Source organism: Archocentrus centrarchus, chromosome 8 (assembly GCF_007364275.1).
Source record: "Archocentrus centrarchus isolate MPI-CPG fArcCen1 chromosome 8, fArcCen1, whole genome shotgun sequence".
Lineage (NCBI taxonomy): Eukaryota > Metazoa > Chordata > Actinopteri > Cichliformes > Cichlidae > Archocentrus > Archocentrus centrarchus.
The window spans coordinates 25,655,294-25,671,919 of NC_044353.1; the positions used below are offsets into that span (position 1 = coordinate 25,655,294).

General features: G+C 40.4%; 1 protein-coding gene and 3 non-coding genes across 4 annotated transcripts; all 4 read right to left on the minus strand.

The window, feature by feature from the left end:
* Positions 1-14,426: 14,426 nt before the first annotated feature.
* Positions 14,427-16,622, minus strand: rps11 (ribosomal protein S11). The gene is made up of 5 exons (XM_030735873.1): positions 16,556-16,622; positions 15,942-16,082; positions 15,646-15,721; positions 15,060-15,189; positions 14,427-14,611 (listed from the first exon to the last, which is right to left on the minus strand). Exons 1-5 carry the CDS (start codon positions 16,568-16,570, stop codon positions 14,488-14,490), a joined length of 486 nt encoding a protein of 161 aa, XP_030591733.1. The 5' UTR covers positions 16,571-16,622; the 3' UTR covers positions 14,427-14,487.
* On the minus strand, positions 14,703-14,787 carry LOC115785309 (small nucleolar RNA SNORD35). Its single transcript, XR_004020345.1, has one exon. It is a non-coding gene; the product is annotated as a small nucleolar RNA SNORD35 (small nucleolar RNA).
* LOC115785308 (small nucleolar RNA SNORD35) lies at positions 15,288-15,371 on the minus strand. The gene has a single exon (XR_004020344.1). It is a non-coding gene; the product is annotated as a small nucleolar RNA SNORD35 (small nucleolar RNA).
* Positions 15,799-15,883, minus strand: LOC115785307 (small nucleolar RNA SNORD35). The gene has a single exon (XR_004020343.1). It is a non-coding gene; the product is annotated as a small nucleolar RNA SNORD35 (small nucleolar RNA).
* Positions 16,623-16,626: the final 4 nt, after the last annotated feature.

A 16,626-nucleotide genomic window follows, 5' to 3' on the forward strand; every position in this document is an offset into this window, starting at 1 on the left:
AAATCAAATTACAAACAAGCAACAGTATATTATTTCCATGTTGCTTAGCGCTAATTAGCACGTTTTTGTGTGTGCGGATGCATCCATATGGTCTATAGATGCAGATTGTCAACAAGGCTTGCTAGTGTTAGAGGATAACTTAAAACTCCTCCCTTTTGTCTCAATGCGATTGCTTCTGGCTCGATATCAGGGTGCTAAAATGCTGTTGATGAGCCTTCACAAACCAGCCGGCGATGTCATGGTGACTCTATACCAGAGGTAGGCAATTAATTTTTCCCAAGGGGCCACATGAGAAACTGGGACTGTTGTAGTGGGCATCAATAAGCTGAACTCGTTTACAACTAGCCTCTAATTGTGGCCCCTTGGGAAATGTAATCGTCCAACCCTGCTCTATACAGTATCAGGGTATAAGTCTGTGTTTTGTTGGCTGCTTTAATTTGAGCAAAGAATGTGATTGAACAGATTAAAAGATGCCTAAAAATCATTTGATTTCAAGCTAAAAATGAAAATGAAGGAAAGAGAATCTATGGCAGTGAACCCAGCTTAATGTCACATCACTATGCCAACAAGCTCATAGTGGTAATGCGGGTATGTTGATGTTCACTAATAATTTGATAGTAACAATCTTGGTTCATGTTCTAATTGGCATGAAATGGAAAGTATGAATAAGGCTGGCGGAGGCTGATGATGGGGCAGGGGGAAAATGTTAAGGTAATCTATTCAGTGGATGCTATAAAAGCTGTTATTTTGTTTTTCAGCTGTTCGGCATTCTTGAAAGAGGGAATTTCATCTGTTCTGGTACAAAAATCCCCCAAAATCAAGAATGAACTGATTAAAATTTGGTGGTCAAAAGTCAAACGTCACTGAAACTCAACTATTCATATGCTTATTATGATGAAATTTTACACAAACATCTAACTGAATCAAATGAGAAAGTGGTGACATTAAGACCAGGTCAAAGGTCATACCTCCCTGTGACATCTTTATTTTCTTGAAAAATAATTAATTTTGTAATGCCATAACTCAGGAACAGAGGTGAGATTGTGAGTGTGTTCATTTTTGAAACATCTTCACTGGCAGACATAAATACACTTATTCCTTTTTTTTAATTAAATTCCATTCAAGTCTCAGTTAGATCTAATATGTGAGCCTGAACAGATGTGAACTCTAACAACTCTGAGTGGCTGATGGCGGTAAGTCTAGTTTTAAGCACTTACAATACACAAACACCCCCACTGCTCATGTCTGCTTGTTTTGCACGTGCAGTCTTTTCGGTTTTACATACAGATACACGCAGACGAGGATGCAAACGAGTTCAGCATCTGGCCCAAATTTGTCTGGTTGGCTGGAACGCTTCCATCCTGTTACGGAGAACGGGGTTCAGTCTGGTGTACAACTCAATCCCCTCAGGAAGTGTGTGCATCAGAGCAAGCAAAAGGAAGTTTACACTGCAGTTCAGCAGATTGCTGTTTATGTTGGGGCCACCTCTCAAGGATGCAGAGTGGCTTTGATTTTTTTTTTTTTTTTCAGTGTACCAGTAAATGAGCCACTTTATGTGATAAATTAAAAGTAAACAAATTGATTCTGTTGCTATTGCTGTTTGAGTGTTACGGACCAGTGGTGTGCTTGTTTTTGCAATGATACATCGATTCTCTGAGTCTGGAAAGTTGGAACGCTTTATTGTCAAATCCAAATTCTGCATCAGTCGCTTAGAATAATCTAGCAGGCAGAAAGAGAATATGAAAGCTTCTAGTTCTCCCAAACAACACATTCAAACTTATTTATTAAAACAAGTTTATGGTTGCTGACAGTCTCATAGATAAAGTGCTGTTTCTGTGCATCTAAAAAGTGGCAGACCAAAGCACACTGACCGCTGTGTGACCTTTAATTAGGCCAGTCAGAGTTCATTCATTTTCTTTCACTTGACAAATGAAAGAAAGAAGCTATTCTCTTTGATCCCTTTTTTTTTTTTATTGTCTTCAGAAAGTTGCTAAAGATTACTGTTGCTTTGCTGCTCACAGAAAGTAGCAATCTTGCTTTGGGCTATTGACCTATTACACAACTGTAGGTAACAGCTTATATAAGTAGTATATAAGCTGTATAAATGTATAAATGACTTTGCTTGCGTATGCTACATTAATTACTAAGATATTTTGTGCTACAGTAGTCCACAAGTGCAGCATTTTAGTTGTAATAAAAAAGTTAATTGAATGTTAAACGCTACTGTTCAAATTTTAAATATGTGTAGCCTATTAGTTCCCATTAGTCATACCTGCACTGATATGACTAACATCTTGTTTCACATGCAAATAGATATTTGCTTCTACACACCAGAGTCTTTCCATATTGTAGGAATATTAAAATAAATTCCCCTACTGATACATGCGCTGCACAGTATTTCCCTGTGACAGAAAACCTTCTCTTTGATGATACGATCATAGACAAAGCCCAGGACTATAGGAAAGAAAGACTAAGGACTAAGACTAACCAACACATCAACACTGCATGCATAAACACAAGCTATTCATTTTTTATTTACACTCAAGTTTATGCATTTTTGGGCGTGTGTATGTGCTGCTAATTTATGCAACTTATGATTGTATTGTTGTCCTTCCAGGACACTCTTGTGAAAGAGCTTCTCAAGAGTCTTATTTTTCCTGATTAAATAAAGGTTAAATAAATAAATTAACTGTTGTTTCTTTATTTTCATATCTTCTACAATTAGCAGTTTAAAACTATTGGAGTTAATGTAAAAGCTATGCCCTATTAAGCCTCCAAACACAAACACACACCAATCTGCTCTCTCTTTCAACAAAATATGTTTTCATACATCTTACAAAATGCCACTTTGTCCCCTGAGACAAAGCATTACAAAGATCAGATTACCTCTCTTTGAATTTTGGTGGTCTTACCGATGCAATCTGTCTTTAAGACGGGAGATTTGCTGAGAAAAAAAAAATGAAGGATTTGTTTTTTCTTTTGTGGAATGTTTGGGATTGGCTGTTATCTCCAACACATTTTACACACTGCAATGAAACAGAGATGTTCTGGCAGCCAGGCACACAATGGCACAGGGTTATCAGCCATGTCACATTAGCCTGTTTTGCATTGAAAGCACCCCCTCTGTTTCACAGGGAGGATGTCTAACATGTGTTTGGCCTGCAGAAGAATTATCTCAGCCAGGGTCATAACTATCACTGAGGACATGGAGGGTCGCGCTCTCTGTATGTTTTTGCATGAAAATGCTAGCATTCATTTGTCACGCACCCTTTGAATAGTTCTTGTTTTCAGGCTTATACATAAAACCTCTCTGAGCAAGAACATTTCTACAAAACAGACATGACAAATGTTATTTATTCTCATTGTACCAGCCTGCATCAGCAACTCTCTCCCATAAACTGAGCACAACAATGTCATTTAGATCATACTTTCCTTTGATGCTACATTGCTCAGTTTTGGGTTTGAGTTTCTGTGAGGTCTGTCAACATGTGTGTTCTCCATTTTCTGTCAGTGGAAAAGTTGCAGCCTACATTTGAGCCCCATCCAGGGTAAAATATCTTAATAATCTCATGATTATGGAGAGATTTTTAACGTTACACACAACATATGTATGTTTGATTTAGAGTAGGTTTTCTGCCAAGCTGGAAAGACACAATAAATCCTCCAGATTTCCTGAACTATGAATCACAAAGCTCTTAAAGTAAAATTGAAAGTGTGCCATTACGTTAAATTTTCTTCGATTTAAGACAGTTTCAGTAAACGACTGGCATTTAATGCGTAACAAGATCACATTTGTAGGAGATCCAATGTGAATTCCTTTCTCTTGACTAGATATTGACTACATTGGTACGAAGGAAACACAGTTTAAATCAGTCAGACAGTGATTGGATGTGTTCCTTCCATTTCGTCTCTTTTATTCTGTTTTCAGCTGCAATTTACTAAAGCTGTTAAAAGTGTCTTATGTAGTACACATCATTTGGTTCTTTATCTAAACTTTTTCTTTTTAAGACAGTGAATTCAACAACATCTATCTATGTATTGCAAATTTTTCTGTGTCATAGGTCTTTGTTGTTGTCCAAAACCAAAATGTAACCATTCAACACATCATTTTTTGCACTCTTTCTGCATAAATAGGACTGTGATTGCAATCGTTTATATCAGTTTTGCATCATCACATCATTGTATATATGCACAGGCAGTTTGCAAACAGTTTACAGCCTGTTTGGTGCTGAGTATCATGTCATAATGATGTGCTGTCGGGTCCCAGTTTGTCTTTGTGTAAGTCTGGAGGGATGAAAACAGGAAATCTACCACTAAAAATAAACCTAAAGAAGCCCACAGAAAACTGCAGTGCTCTGCTGTTTTGAAGACTTGTTCAGCTTTTTGAAATGCATTCAAATGTACAGTCATGTGAAAAAGAAAGTTTTCACAAGACTCTTTGCAGTCCTGGGAAAAACTGGGTTCGCCCTATGATTCCGCAGCTTGTAGAACCACCTTTAGCAGCAATAACATGAAGTAATTGTTTTCTGTATTGTTTTATCAATCTCTCACATTGTTGTGGAGGTATTTTGGCCAAATCTTTTTTTCTTTTTTTTTTTTGCAGGCATTTGTTTATGTGCAGCTCTCTTAAGCTCCTACCACAGTATTAGGTTCTGGACCTGGACTGGGCCCCCCAGCTGACCTGAAGGAGGTGGCCAGGGAGAGGGAGGTCTCTGCTTAGACTACTGCTCCCATGACCCAGAGGGATGGATGGATGGATGGATGGATGGATGGATGGATGGATGGATGGCAGGCACTGCAACACCTTGATTTATAGTTCCAATGGAAGCAGTAAGGCTGCACTTATTTTTCATGGGATTGCACAGAGTCCTATTAAACTTTTTACATGACTGTATGTTTGATCCGTTTTGCAAACTACATTTCATCAGTGGGAACTCATGGGTTTGAAGAGTGGGGAGGTTAAGAAATACTGAGAAACAAACCAACAACCATGTGATTTACAATACGTGCATGTGCAGCTAAAAGCTATTGTCTCCTTAGTGTATTCATTGTTTACAAGCAAGTACAGTCACTTCAGTGGGAACCGTGCTTCAAGTTTTCTTAATGCATACTCAATGCATACTGAACACAGTGCAATGACAAAAAGGAGAATTGGTGCACTTACTTAACAAATATCCCTTTTATTATTTTTGACCTAGCAGGTCATTTTCCCATCTTTTTTTTTAACTAAAGAGTTACACACTCAAAATGAAGCAATGAAAGTCTAATTAAGTTGGGCAGAGCTCAATGAAAAATGTGGCCACTGTTACCATGTCTGTCTGAGATGGTGGGAACTGAGGTCACACATGAAGTGTATGATTTTTTCTCAGGATAAATGACTAAGTGAAAATGAAAACAGTGGAGCACAAAAATAAAGAGGACAACAACAACAACAACAAGAATCTTCACAATACTGTGGTTTGGTTAAGTAGGTTGCATGAACTGGATTTTCAAAATGCAACTAACTGTGGTTACCCAAGGCTGCATAGTTATGGTCTGTGAACACTTTATGAACTCATATGGAGATACACTGCGAGCAAGTGGCATTTTTTTCTGCCTATTGTGAAATTAAACTTTAAACTGACGAGGCAAGACAAGGAGCAAATTAAATGTCACTCTGGATTTTACATTACATTGTTTGAATGCTACCACACAAACTCCTTAGCCCTCATTTTGTGCATTCACTACAGTGCATCAAGGGCACTGACAACGACACCTAATTTATCAGAAATTGTAAAAACAAATTCATCTCTAAGAACAGTGGCTGGGAAAGTCAAAACAATCTGTGCTTTAATCACAGACACCACAGTAGTTTACTGCAGTGCAAGATAAGAAATAAGATCCACCAGAGGAGGCAGGATGGAGAGATCGATTACTCTGAGGTTTCCCATGATTCTGACTCTCTCTGGGGAGCCCGAGCTCCTGCTCCCGCGCTGCGTGGGTCTCTTAACTGTCATTATCACCAATGGGAGCCACAATAGGTCAGGGAGATGAGATAACATTGTGAGCAGTGGAGCAGCAGGTGAGAGGCTCAACAGGGCACGATTAGGTATCCGGGTCCCAGGGTGTAGCATTGCCTGGGGCCTTGGGGACCTCGGCCCCACCATCTGCCAGGGTGAATTCCTCCCGCTGCAGAGGAACTGCTCCATAGCGGCACAAACTGTTGCTGAGGGGCGTTCCTTTGAGTTTCTCCTGTTACACTTTATAGGGAAAAGTGTTACACTTTAAAGTCTTTTGTTACCTTCTCAAACACAAACTCGAAGAATTCAGCAAAGCAAAAGACTGAAACTTTGGGTATTTCTGCAGTTATCACCTCTCCCACCGAGAGGTGGAGACCTTATGTTTTCAGTAGCGTTAGCGTCTGTTAGCAGAATAACTTGGAAAATTATGAACAGATTTGTTAGCGGTGGCACTGTGAGATAGGGACAATATTCACATATCTGCATCTGACCTTATGAGAACTGATGAAACTTTGTATTATTTTATTTTATAGGTCAAAGGTCAAGGGCACCAAAAATATTCCAAAATATATAAAATCTCTGTCTCTATAAGTTTGCACCAAAAATATTAAAACTTTGTGGAAATATTCCAGGGGCCCAAGAACATATGCTTTCATTTTCAAGGCCAAAGGTCAAGGTCACCAAATATTTTCAAAAATGAAAAAGAATCTCAATCTAATCATTCACAAATATTTATAATTCATATCTCAGTCAATTTTTCATCTACTGCGATGAAATTTGATACTTTGATCATTTGATTCAATGCAAAAATACTCACAATAATGCAAAGTGAACTGCAAACCCTTCACAAAAACCACATACACATATACAATTCATATCTTGGCTTCTTCATATCTTCCATGAAGGCACAAGTCTGACATCACCTGAAAATAACACTTGTTCAAAATGCAGGCCTAATTCTGCTTGTTCAGGGCTCCAGTGTGAGGCCATCACTCAGCAGGAGCACACCCCAGGGATGCTCTGATGACAGCCATGCTGGATGGTTCACACATGACCCAAGATTGCTGCTGCACACAACACCCTGTCATGTGACCTGCCGGCACCAGCCGCCCTTTTGATCTGATGGCATGGTGTAAAATTGGAGATGTTCGCTGCAGTCACACATACCAGACATGCAGTCTGTATGACAGACAGGCATGAACACCGCCGAACATGAGAATATTGAATTAGGAGCTGTCGTGTAAACCTATGACATGGCTGCATGGCTCTCAGCTTACCAGACAGGCCAGGTGAGCAGCTATCGATCACTGTTTGGTAATGGATACTCTTTGAAGTGGGCACATTTTGCCCTTTGGCAAATATTCGCTCACATGTGAACAGAAATCATCGCACTAACAACCACATGTTTTTACAAAGCACTGACAAAAGCATCATTGCAGCCACACACTGATAAGGATGCAAGCGAAGAGCAGCAGCCACATCTGCTCAATCACTTAAAATCAGTTAAGAGGCTCAAGGTGCTGCTGTAGATAATGGACACTGATAACTGTGACCAGAACCTCTAACCTTAAAGACATAGATCTTGACATGCCTATTAGTCACCATAACCACTTTCACTGACTTTAACTGAAAGCTATCCAACCCTATATTTGACTGCAGTTTGCAACCTGATCACATGGCACTTTGTTTGTAGATGAGAATCATAGTCATAAAGACATGCTGCTGGACCCCATTTTGTCTTTGGCTCAAAATCATAATGGCATGCCCAGATGTGGAGGGTGACCCTGTGCTGACCCATAGTGAATCCATAGTGTTTCTGTTGTGCACTTTAGCAGGCAGTCACATGGGAGTGGTGGGTTTAATGGTTCTGTATTATACTGCAGTGGAAAAAAACATGAGTAACAAAATAAAAGATTTACCCGTCATAACCACTCACAGACTCAAATTCAGAGGTCATACATATAGTAATGTTTTATGTTCATAAATCTCTTTGGTAATCAAAGAATTTTACACAAGCAATTCTTGGAGGCATAAAGGCCCGTAATTTGTGGCAGTATAGATATCTAGTCTCATCATAATTAGAGATTTTTAAAAAACAAAGGGAAAGCCGAGTTCATTTTCACTAGCCACACCCACGACTGATCACTGCCAGAACTGCTGAATCAAGAAATCACCTAAATAGAAGCTGTCTGACAAAGTGAAGCAGGCAAAAAGCTCTCAGAAAGCAACACATCGTGTCACAATCTAAAGAAACAGCTGAGAAACAAGGTCACTGACATCTATCAGTCTGGAAATGGTTACAAAGCCATTTCTAAGGCTTTGGGACTCAAACAAACCACCGTGAGAGCCATTTTCCACAAATTGGGAAAACTTGGGGCACTGGTGAACCTTTCCAGGAGTGGCCGACCTGCCAAAAGAGTGCATCGATGATTCATCCAGGAGGTCACAAAATAACCCAGAACAGCATCTAAAGAACTGCAGGCCTCACTTGGATCAGTTAAGGTCCGTGTTCATGACTGGGCAAAAATCCTGAAGGAGACCTGGAGTGGCCTAGTCAAACTCTGGACTTAAATCCGATTGAGACACTTTGGCGTGACCTTAAACGGACAGTTCATGCTTGAAAACCCTCCAGTGTGGCTAAATTTGAAAAATTCTGCAAAGACATGTGGGCCAAAATTCCTCCACAGAGGATGTCTTTGTCAGTTATCGTCAATGTTTGATTGCAGTTCTTGCCGCCAAGGGTGGCACAACTAGTTATTAGGTTTAGAGAGCAATTACTCTTTCACACAGGGCCAGGGAGGTTTGGATAGCTTTTTTTTTCCCCTTAATAGACAAAACCATTTAAAAATTGTATTTTGTATTAGCTTGTATTAGGTTATCTTTGTCTAATATTAACATTTATTTGATGATCTGAGACATTTAGATGTGACAAATATGCAAAAAACTAAGAAATTAGGAAGGGGGCAAATACTTTTTCACAACACTGTACATACACGCCAGTCATTTGCAGAATTTTAGGACAAGAGGAGACAATTTTCAACAGTTTGAGCTTCAGCTTATTTTTTTGTCAGCAGTCTGTGATTTTGTCTGTAGTACAGACTCCTCTGTATTACATATAACAGAGCCTCCATCTGTTCAGTCCATCAGGCCTGATTTACTGCTGCTGTTTCTGCTGGAAAACAGCTTGGACGCCACTGACAGCCTCCAAACAACCCAAGATCAGGCTCCAGCTTCGGTGACTTTACAACCTCCTACTGGCTCACCAGAAGGCCTCTGTTTTGATAGTGGCCATTACCCTCCCTGGGGTGACCCTTTGAGTTAACATCACTGCCATTAGGTACACAAGTAAGCATGACTGCAAGTATGCTCCACGACTCTGGGTAAACATGTCGGCAGACTGGAGGAATGCAAAGTGACACGACTGTGCGTCTACTGTCATAGCTGGGAAATATATGGATAACAATATTTAAAGACTATTATTGAACAGCAATGTTTGTTATGCTGCAGTGCTGTTGTCTGCAGAATAACAGTGTGCTCTAACACCTTGTATATCAATGGTAACATAAGTTGCTTCTATACATAACAATAGGTGTCATGTACGGTCACCTATACCACAATAGGTGTGCAGTGGATATTTAACAAATGCATTTGTTTTATATCCACAGAGGGCCTGGGTGAGCCACCAGTGATGGGTGCTGCACTAAATTTCGATCTACACACAATCTAGCTTCACCTTTTGGTGATGCCTCCAAATGGAAAAATTGAGAGTAGTTTAGCAGAAGCACAACTGGCTTCCCCATCTCTGAGATTACTTTCAGCACCCAGAGAATTGCAGGGCTTGTGTTTCAGGAAGTGAGGATGAAAATACAAATAAATACAGTTTTTATGTTTTTAAATTCAGCAATCTGCATGGAAACAAATGCACCGCACAGTGGCACAACAAATGTATATCCTCATCCTAGTTATCAGAAGCTTTTAAGAACTCTTTAGCTTAAATGGTCAGAGCAAATTTATCTTGGCTTTCTGAATCCACACACAAATAAGCATCACCAGACTTATATAACCGTACACATCCATCACAGTTTTGACAGTCAGTTTTGGTTTATTATGGTTGCTCAGACTTTTTAAGGGATCAGACCTCTGCCCTCAGACAAACACTCTTTGGGAACATGATTGCACTCATGTGGGCTGGGGGTCCTGCAGGGCCGTGACGCTCCCTGGAGTGTCTGCTTGTGAGAGGGCCTGTTATTCAGAGAACATCCTGCAAGCCCTCCCACCCTCCTGTAGTGGTGGCAAACGAAGGGGAGAAGGAGCTGGGAAAGCCCCAGCACAACAGAGGACAATTTGTGGTTTGAAGCTGGGACACTGCTGTTTAGGTAAACACTGTAGCATGGGTGGAGAGCTACATTATTATTACAACAAAAACAAAAGTAAAAACTGTAATTGAGGGAAATATTTGTTTTTCCATAGCAAAGCTTCAGAAGAACAGCTGCTCAGTCTGCTAATCATTAAATGACGGGACTACTTACATGGCTGAGCTCACATTAACCACTTTCTCATCTTCACATCATCACCATATGTCCCACATTCACTGAGGCACTGAGAAAAAAGTATGTGCTGCGACATTATGTTAACAGTGACGCCTCTGCCATGGCACTCAGTTGGCAGACAGTGTGTGTGTGTGTGTGTGTGAGAGAGAGAGAGAAAGGGGCGGGGGGGCTGATTCCCATACAGAGGAGCTGTCAACTTCTCAAGCAGAAATAAGGGCAAATGCAAATGAATCAGCTGACAGGCCCTTGTTATGTATTTCTCTGAATCTCAGACATCACTGAGCATCATTGTGGCTTAACTGTACAAAAGAAGGAGGTCATACTGTCTCTGCATCATGGGAGTGTTAATTTATCTATCCATTAGAGACACCATCTAAAAGAAACACCTCAAGCTTAATACAAATCCATCAGAGAGCCTGGCTTCTCTGATAATATCAGCAAATTAGATTCATGACTGGGTCGCAATTATTTTAAAGTTGCTGCTTCTGCTAGTAAAGGGGTGGTGGTTAGCACTGATGCCTCACAGCTAGAAGGTCTGGGTTCCAATCCACTTCGCCCAGGCCTTTCTGTGTGGAGTTTGCATGTTCTCCCCGTGTCTGCGTGGGTTTTCTCCGGGTACTCCGGTTTCCTCCCACAGTCCAAAGACATGCAGTTACTGGGGTTAGGTTACTTAGTGATTCTAAATTGCCCATAGGTGTGAATGTGCATATAAATGGTTGCCTGTCCCTCTGTGGTCAACAGGGTGGCGACCTATACAGGGTGTACCCCCCCCCCCCCCCCCCCCCCCCCAATCAAAAGAATGTATGGATATTATATTATTAATTAATTATTGTAAAATGACACATGCTGGTGGCTAATCATACTGTTTTACCATGGATATGGTAAATTCAAGTGGATCACATTCAAACAGCTATTTGTTGCCCTCTGCTGGCAACATTACAAAGCCTGGTAGAAATAGGTTCATGCATTTTCATATTTTGAATGCCTAAAAAATAAATATCAATGTATGCTACAATACTATGCTTTATAATGGCTCACTATTTGAATGAGACTATGTGGCAGACTTTTCGTGCATCCCCTATCAACACTGTAGTGTTCTATATTGTATCCTATATGGTTCATAGACTCCATACCCTCTGTGACCTTGAATTAGATAAGCAGTTAAGAAAATGGAAGGACTTCCAGTGGAGATTATAGTGGACTTTAGGAAGCACACAGCCCCTCTACCCTCCATCATCCTGACTGACACCCCCATCACCACAGTGGACTCTTTTCGCTTCCTGGGAACTACCATCACCCAGGACCTCAAGTGGGAGCCCACCATCACCTCTGTCATCAAAAAGGCCCAGCAGAGGATGTACTTCCTGCGGCAGTTGAAGAAATTCAACTTGCCAGCGAGGACCATGGTGCAGTTCTATACTGCCATCATTGAGTCCATCCTCACCTCCTCCATCACTGTGTGGTACGCTGGAGCCACCACTAGGGACAAACAGAGACTACAGCGCGTTGTGCACTCTGCTGAGAAGGTGATTGGCTGTAACCTCCCATCTCTCCAGGACCTGTACACCTCCAGGACACTGGGGCGTGCAGGTCGGATCACAGCCGACCACTCTCACCCTGGGCACAGACTTTTTGACCCTCTCCCCTCAGGCAGGAGGCTACGGTCCATACGGACCAGAACCTCCCGCCATAAGAACAGTTTCTTCCCCTCTGCTGTTGGACTCATGAACAATTACCCTAAGACTGTTAGCACCACCCTCCACAAACGCTGATGACCCTATGTCTATGCACCTGTCTGTTTGCACTGATGTACATATTAGTGGAATATTAGTCTCTGCACTGTATATTTTGTAAGCTCTAATATCTCTGTATATTTGCAATTTGTATACTTGTATATTGTCTTATAGTTTTTATACTTATTTGTTTTTTGTTTTTTTTGTTTTTTTTCTGTAAGCACGAAGTACCACAGCAATTTCCTAATGCTGTGAACCTGTTCACCCATATGGCAATAAAAACCTTCTGATTCTGATTTTATAATTTACTCTCCAGTCCCATCAGTATGTCGCCCTGACATCCTACATATCATTCTAACATGTCTGTTTCTCACACTGATGTAAACTCTAGTATCTAATATTGTACACATTTACTCCATTATCATATCTCCATTTCCAATCTGGCAAATCACATGAATGTTCGAACATGTCTAATTTACAAAAAAAAACTACTCCACTGCCACAAGGGGTCACCCCATGATTGATATGGCAGACTTTTTAACTTGACTTCAGTCAGGTTGTGAATGAGTCCTGAGGTTTATACTACAAAGCAGGATTTCATCTTATCCAGGTAACTTTAGGGTTAAGCCTAGGTTTTCTGTACAACGAAGGTAACTTGTGCTTCAAATCTAACCTGCCCCAGATTAGACATCAGCAGGTACAAAATTACTACCTAGTGACCAACCAGTTCTCCAGAAAATAGCCGCACCCTTCCTGGAAGATCCCTTAGACGTCTGCCTGCTGAGCAGCAGGGTCTAAAGTTTTTCAGTAGTATCTAATGTTTTTATGTTTCCCCGATGAGCATCAGTAAGAAATACAGATTCTTAGACAACTTTATTCTTTAACATGTCAAGTTCAGAATGGTGAGATTCTGCCAACACCACCCCTTTCATGAACATTCAGGGGAAACCCTGGGCCAACAAGTTGATACCCAGTTTCTTGTGACCGCTTATCCTGATTACCAGTGTTAAGGTAAGCGAATCCACACAATGGAATGATACCCTGGGTATACTGAACTCACTTGTAGGACCCTGCTCCCAGTAAAGGATGTTTGGGAATTACTCAGTTAACATCACTAGAAGGTCAAAACTGCACTAATCTGAGCTCTCATCTACAAATAACTGCTTACAGATGGCATAATGTATTGTCTCGTGCACTGCATGAGACCCATAACTGAAGCTTGAAAACATACTTTTTCTATTGACTCAATTAAAATGTTTCACACTGCCAAAGTCCATCTTCTCTGCATCATCTTAATATACATGTTTCTCATGTTAAAAAGAAAGTCCTAAGGTTTGATGTAATAAAATCTTTTCATTAAAAGGCCTTATTACCTCAATGCTAGATGAACTACAAAACATTTTACATCAAATCAATATTTAACAAAGATTTAACCAAAGTATAGTGATAAATTTAAGCACACCCTTACTGCTTCCATGGGAATTAAATGAGTAAGCAACAGCCAGATGCTGCTAATGCACTTGAATAACCAATCATCACCAAGTGCGAGCACCTCTATAAAAGCAGACACTTCGGCAGTTGGATGCTCCGGAGCATTCAGGTGTGGATTTAACACAATGCCAATCAGGAGATATTATCAGTAGCAGAGAACAAATATCAGCAATTGTCACTGTACTGAAGCAACAATGTAAAAAGTGGGGCAAAATCCCTCCCCAATGAGACTGATAAAATCATACTAAATATTTATTGCAGCTAAAGGTGGTTCCACAAGCTGCTGAATCATGAGGCGTACTTAGTCTTCCACACACTGCTTCTGCAGTTTGGCTTAATTTTTGTTAAATGACACTAATTTGTCATATTGTTCATCTGAAGTTGTAGTTAATATCAGAATGTGCAAAATACCAGATTTTATTTCCCGATATGTTTTTAACATAACCGTAATGCCAGATTTTATGGCCTTTCAGACCAGGCAGAATTAGATGGTTCATCTTCACTGTCATACTTCATGGATAAAACCATTGATAAAATCTCATTACGCTAATCAATAGTATGTAATGTGCTATGCGTGTTTATTACACTGTAATAAAACACTAGAAGCAAAAACTTTTTTTTGTTTAAATTGCTGTCAGTCAATTTAAACAAGGTTTTTTTTATTTGAAAATTAGGCAAATTCTCCGACAGCAGACATCTTGCTTAAAGTCACATCTAAAACTTCTGGAACTGCTTCTTGGCTCCAGCAGCCTTTGTCACTTTGAGGACATTAAACCTCACAGTCTTGCTGAGGGGTCGGCACTCCCCGACGGTCACAATGTCTCCAACTGTGACGTCTCTGCAACAAACAAAAACCAGTGCAAAGGAGCATTAAAGTAGGCTGATGTATGCGCAAAACTAAACTGACAAAAAAGTTGCTTAATTCAAGCCAAGCCACATCAGCGTTTGCCAAAGGCAGTGTCGTCAAAGCTTCCTGAGCTTGGAAGACCATCGTGAGAAAAAACATCATTTGCAGCAAAGTAAGATGCTTGAAGCATACTCTTATTAAGCAAACTGATATTTAGATAGCATAATGGTGCTGATTTACCAATGATTCACTTGTCTTGCATCTTTAATATGGCAATTATAATAGTACATAGTTAAGTGTAGGTTGTAGACAAACCTTTTTATCAAATAAAAGGGAAATGTACATCTTCATGGATTTCTGGGAAACTGCTCAAGTCTGAGTAGTCCTGTTACATATTTAACTACAGAAACCCTGAAATAACGTTTGAGAGGTGCTGTACCTGAAGCAAGGTGACAGATGGACAGAGAGGTTCTTGTGCCTCTTCTCAAAGCGGTTGTACTTGCGGATGTAATGCAGGTAGTCCCGTCTGATGACAATGGTCCTCTGCATCTTCATTTTGGTCACCACACCTTTACACACAGACAATGGACATTTTGTGTTAAACCACTTTCTGTGGTCTTTAAAAAGACACTAGACAAATTTAGAAAACTGCTTAATAGTTTGTCACTAGACCACATCAGTGTTGCCATTAGGCGTTGTCGTCAGAACCCAAAGGGCTTGGAAGACCATCGTGAGAAAAGCATCATTTGCAGGACAGTGACAAAAACAGGAAGTTGAATAGTAAATTGTGGTAAATAAGACTATTCTGGCTTGGACTGTTTTCTCTGCATCTGAAAACTGAGGGTGCAAAAGCCACCAGTACCAGGGTGCTTAAACCAGTATATCTTCAGGTTTTGGAGTTTGTTACAATAAAATGTGATGTTAAAATGACACATTTAGGGGCTCTGTTTAAAAAAAAATAAAAATAAATAAATTTCTAGCAACCCAAGCCAGAGTCTGTGTGCGCTGCAAAACATTCAACTGACCAGAGAGGATACGGCCACGGATGGAGACATTGCCAGTGAAGGGGCATTTCTTGTCAATGTAAGTGCCTTCAATAGCCTAGAGAGAGAAAAAAAAATTAATGTTAATGTGTATGAATGAGATATAACACTATCAAATCTAACAGTCATAATCATAAATTTGCATCAGTGTTGCCAAAAGGCACTGTCGTCAGAACCTTGCAGGCTTGGAAGACCATCGTGAGAAAAAACATCATCTGCAGCTTTAAACAAAATAGATACCAATTCGTTTGAACAAAGTTCTGAGATGATTCATTTACCTCTCTCGGGGTTTTGAAGCCCAGCCCGACGCTCTTGTGGTAGCGGGGGATCTTTTCCTTGGTCTCCTTGCCACCATCAGCTACCAGAACACGCTTTTTGTTCTGGAAGATGGTGGGCTGCTTCTGATAAGCCCTCTCGGTCTGGTAAGAAAAACAGCATTTTAAGACTTGGTAACAGAAACCACATCAACTTCACCATACACTCGTCTCACATAATGCCGCTCGCTATCTAACTCAAGACTTACTTCTTCTCATGAAAGACTTAAGTTTACTTATAGTTAATTTGACATATAGCCTAGCAAATTACAGAGGTCGTGCTTAAATGGGAATATCTACTACATACAATAAATAAGGACTAAAGCAGTATTAATAGGGAACGATAAATGATAGCACGGTAAGCTAACAGAGCTACAATTCCGGCTACTTGAGCGCTGCACGAGGGGTTACAGAGCAGCAAGAACTGTTAAATGTAAGCGCGTGAATGTGACTTGAAATGACTCAAGAAGACGTATAAGGAGATCATAATGGCATACACGTAAAATAAGATAGCTAAACAGTTTATTAAAATGTAAATATGTCGATTTTAAATCACCACGCCGTTTCCCTGAACGTACTTGTGCATCCGCCATCTTTGCCAGCCGAGTCGTAAAGAGGCCTGTGCATGCGCGCGACGGACGGAAGACAA

Bases quoted from the DNA above. Each gene is read 5' to 3' on its own strand.
- rps11 (XM_030735873.1), bottom strand. The intron at 15,722-15,941 runs GTAAATGAATCA...TTCTCTCTCTAG, and splicing joins GCTTCAAAACCCCGAGAGAG to GCTATTGAAGGCACTTACAT. The intron at 15,190-15,645 runs GTCAGTTGAATG...CTGTGTGTAAAG, and splicing joins CCGTGGCCGTATCCTCTCTG to GTGTGGTGACCAAAATGAAG.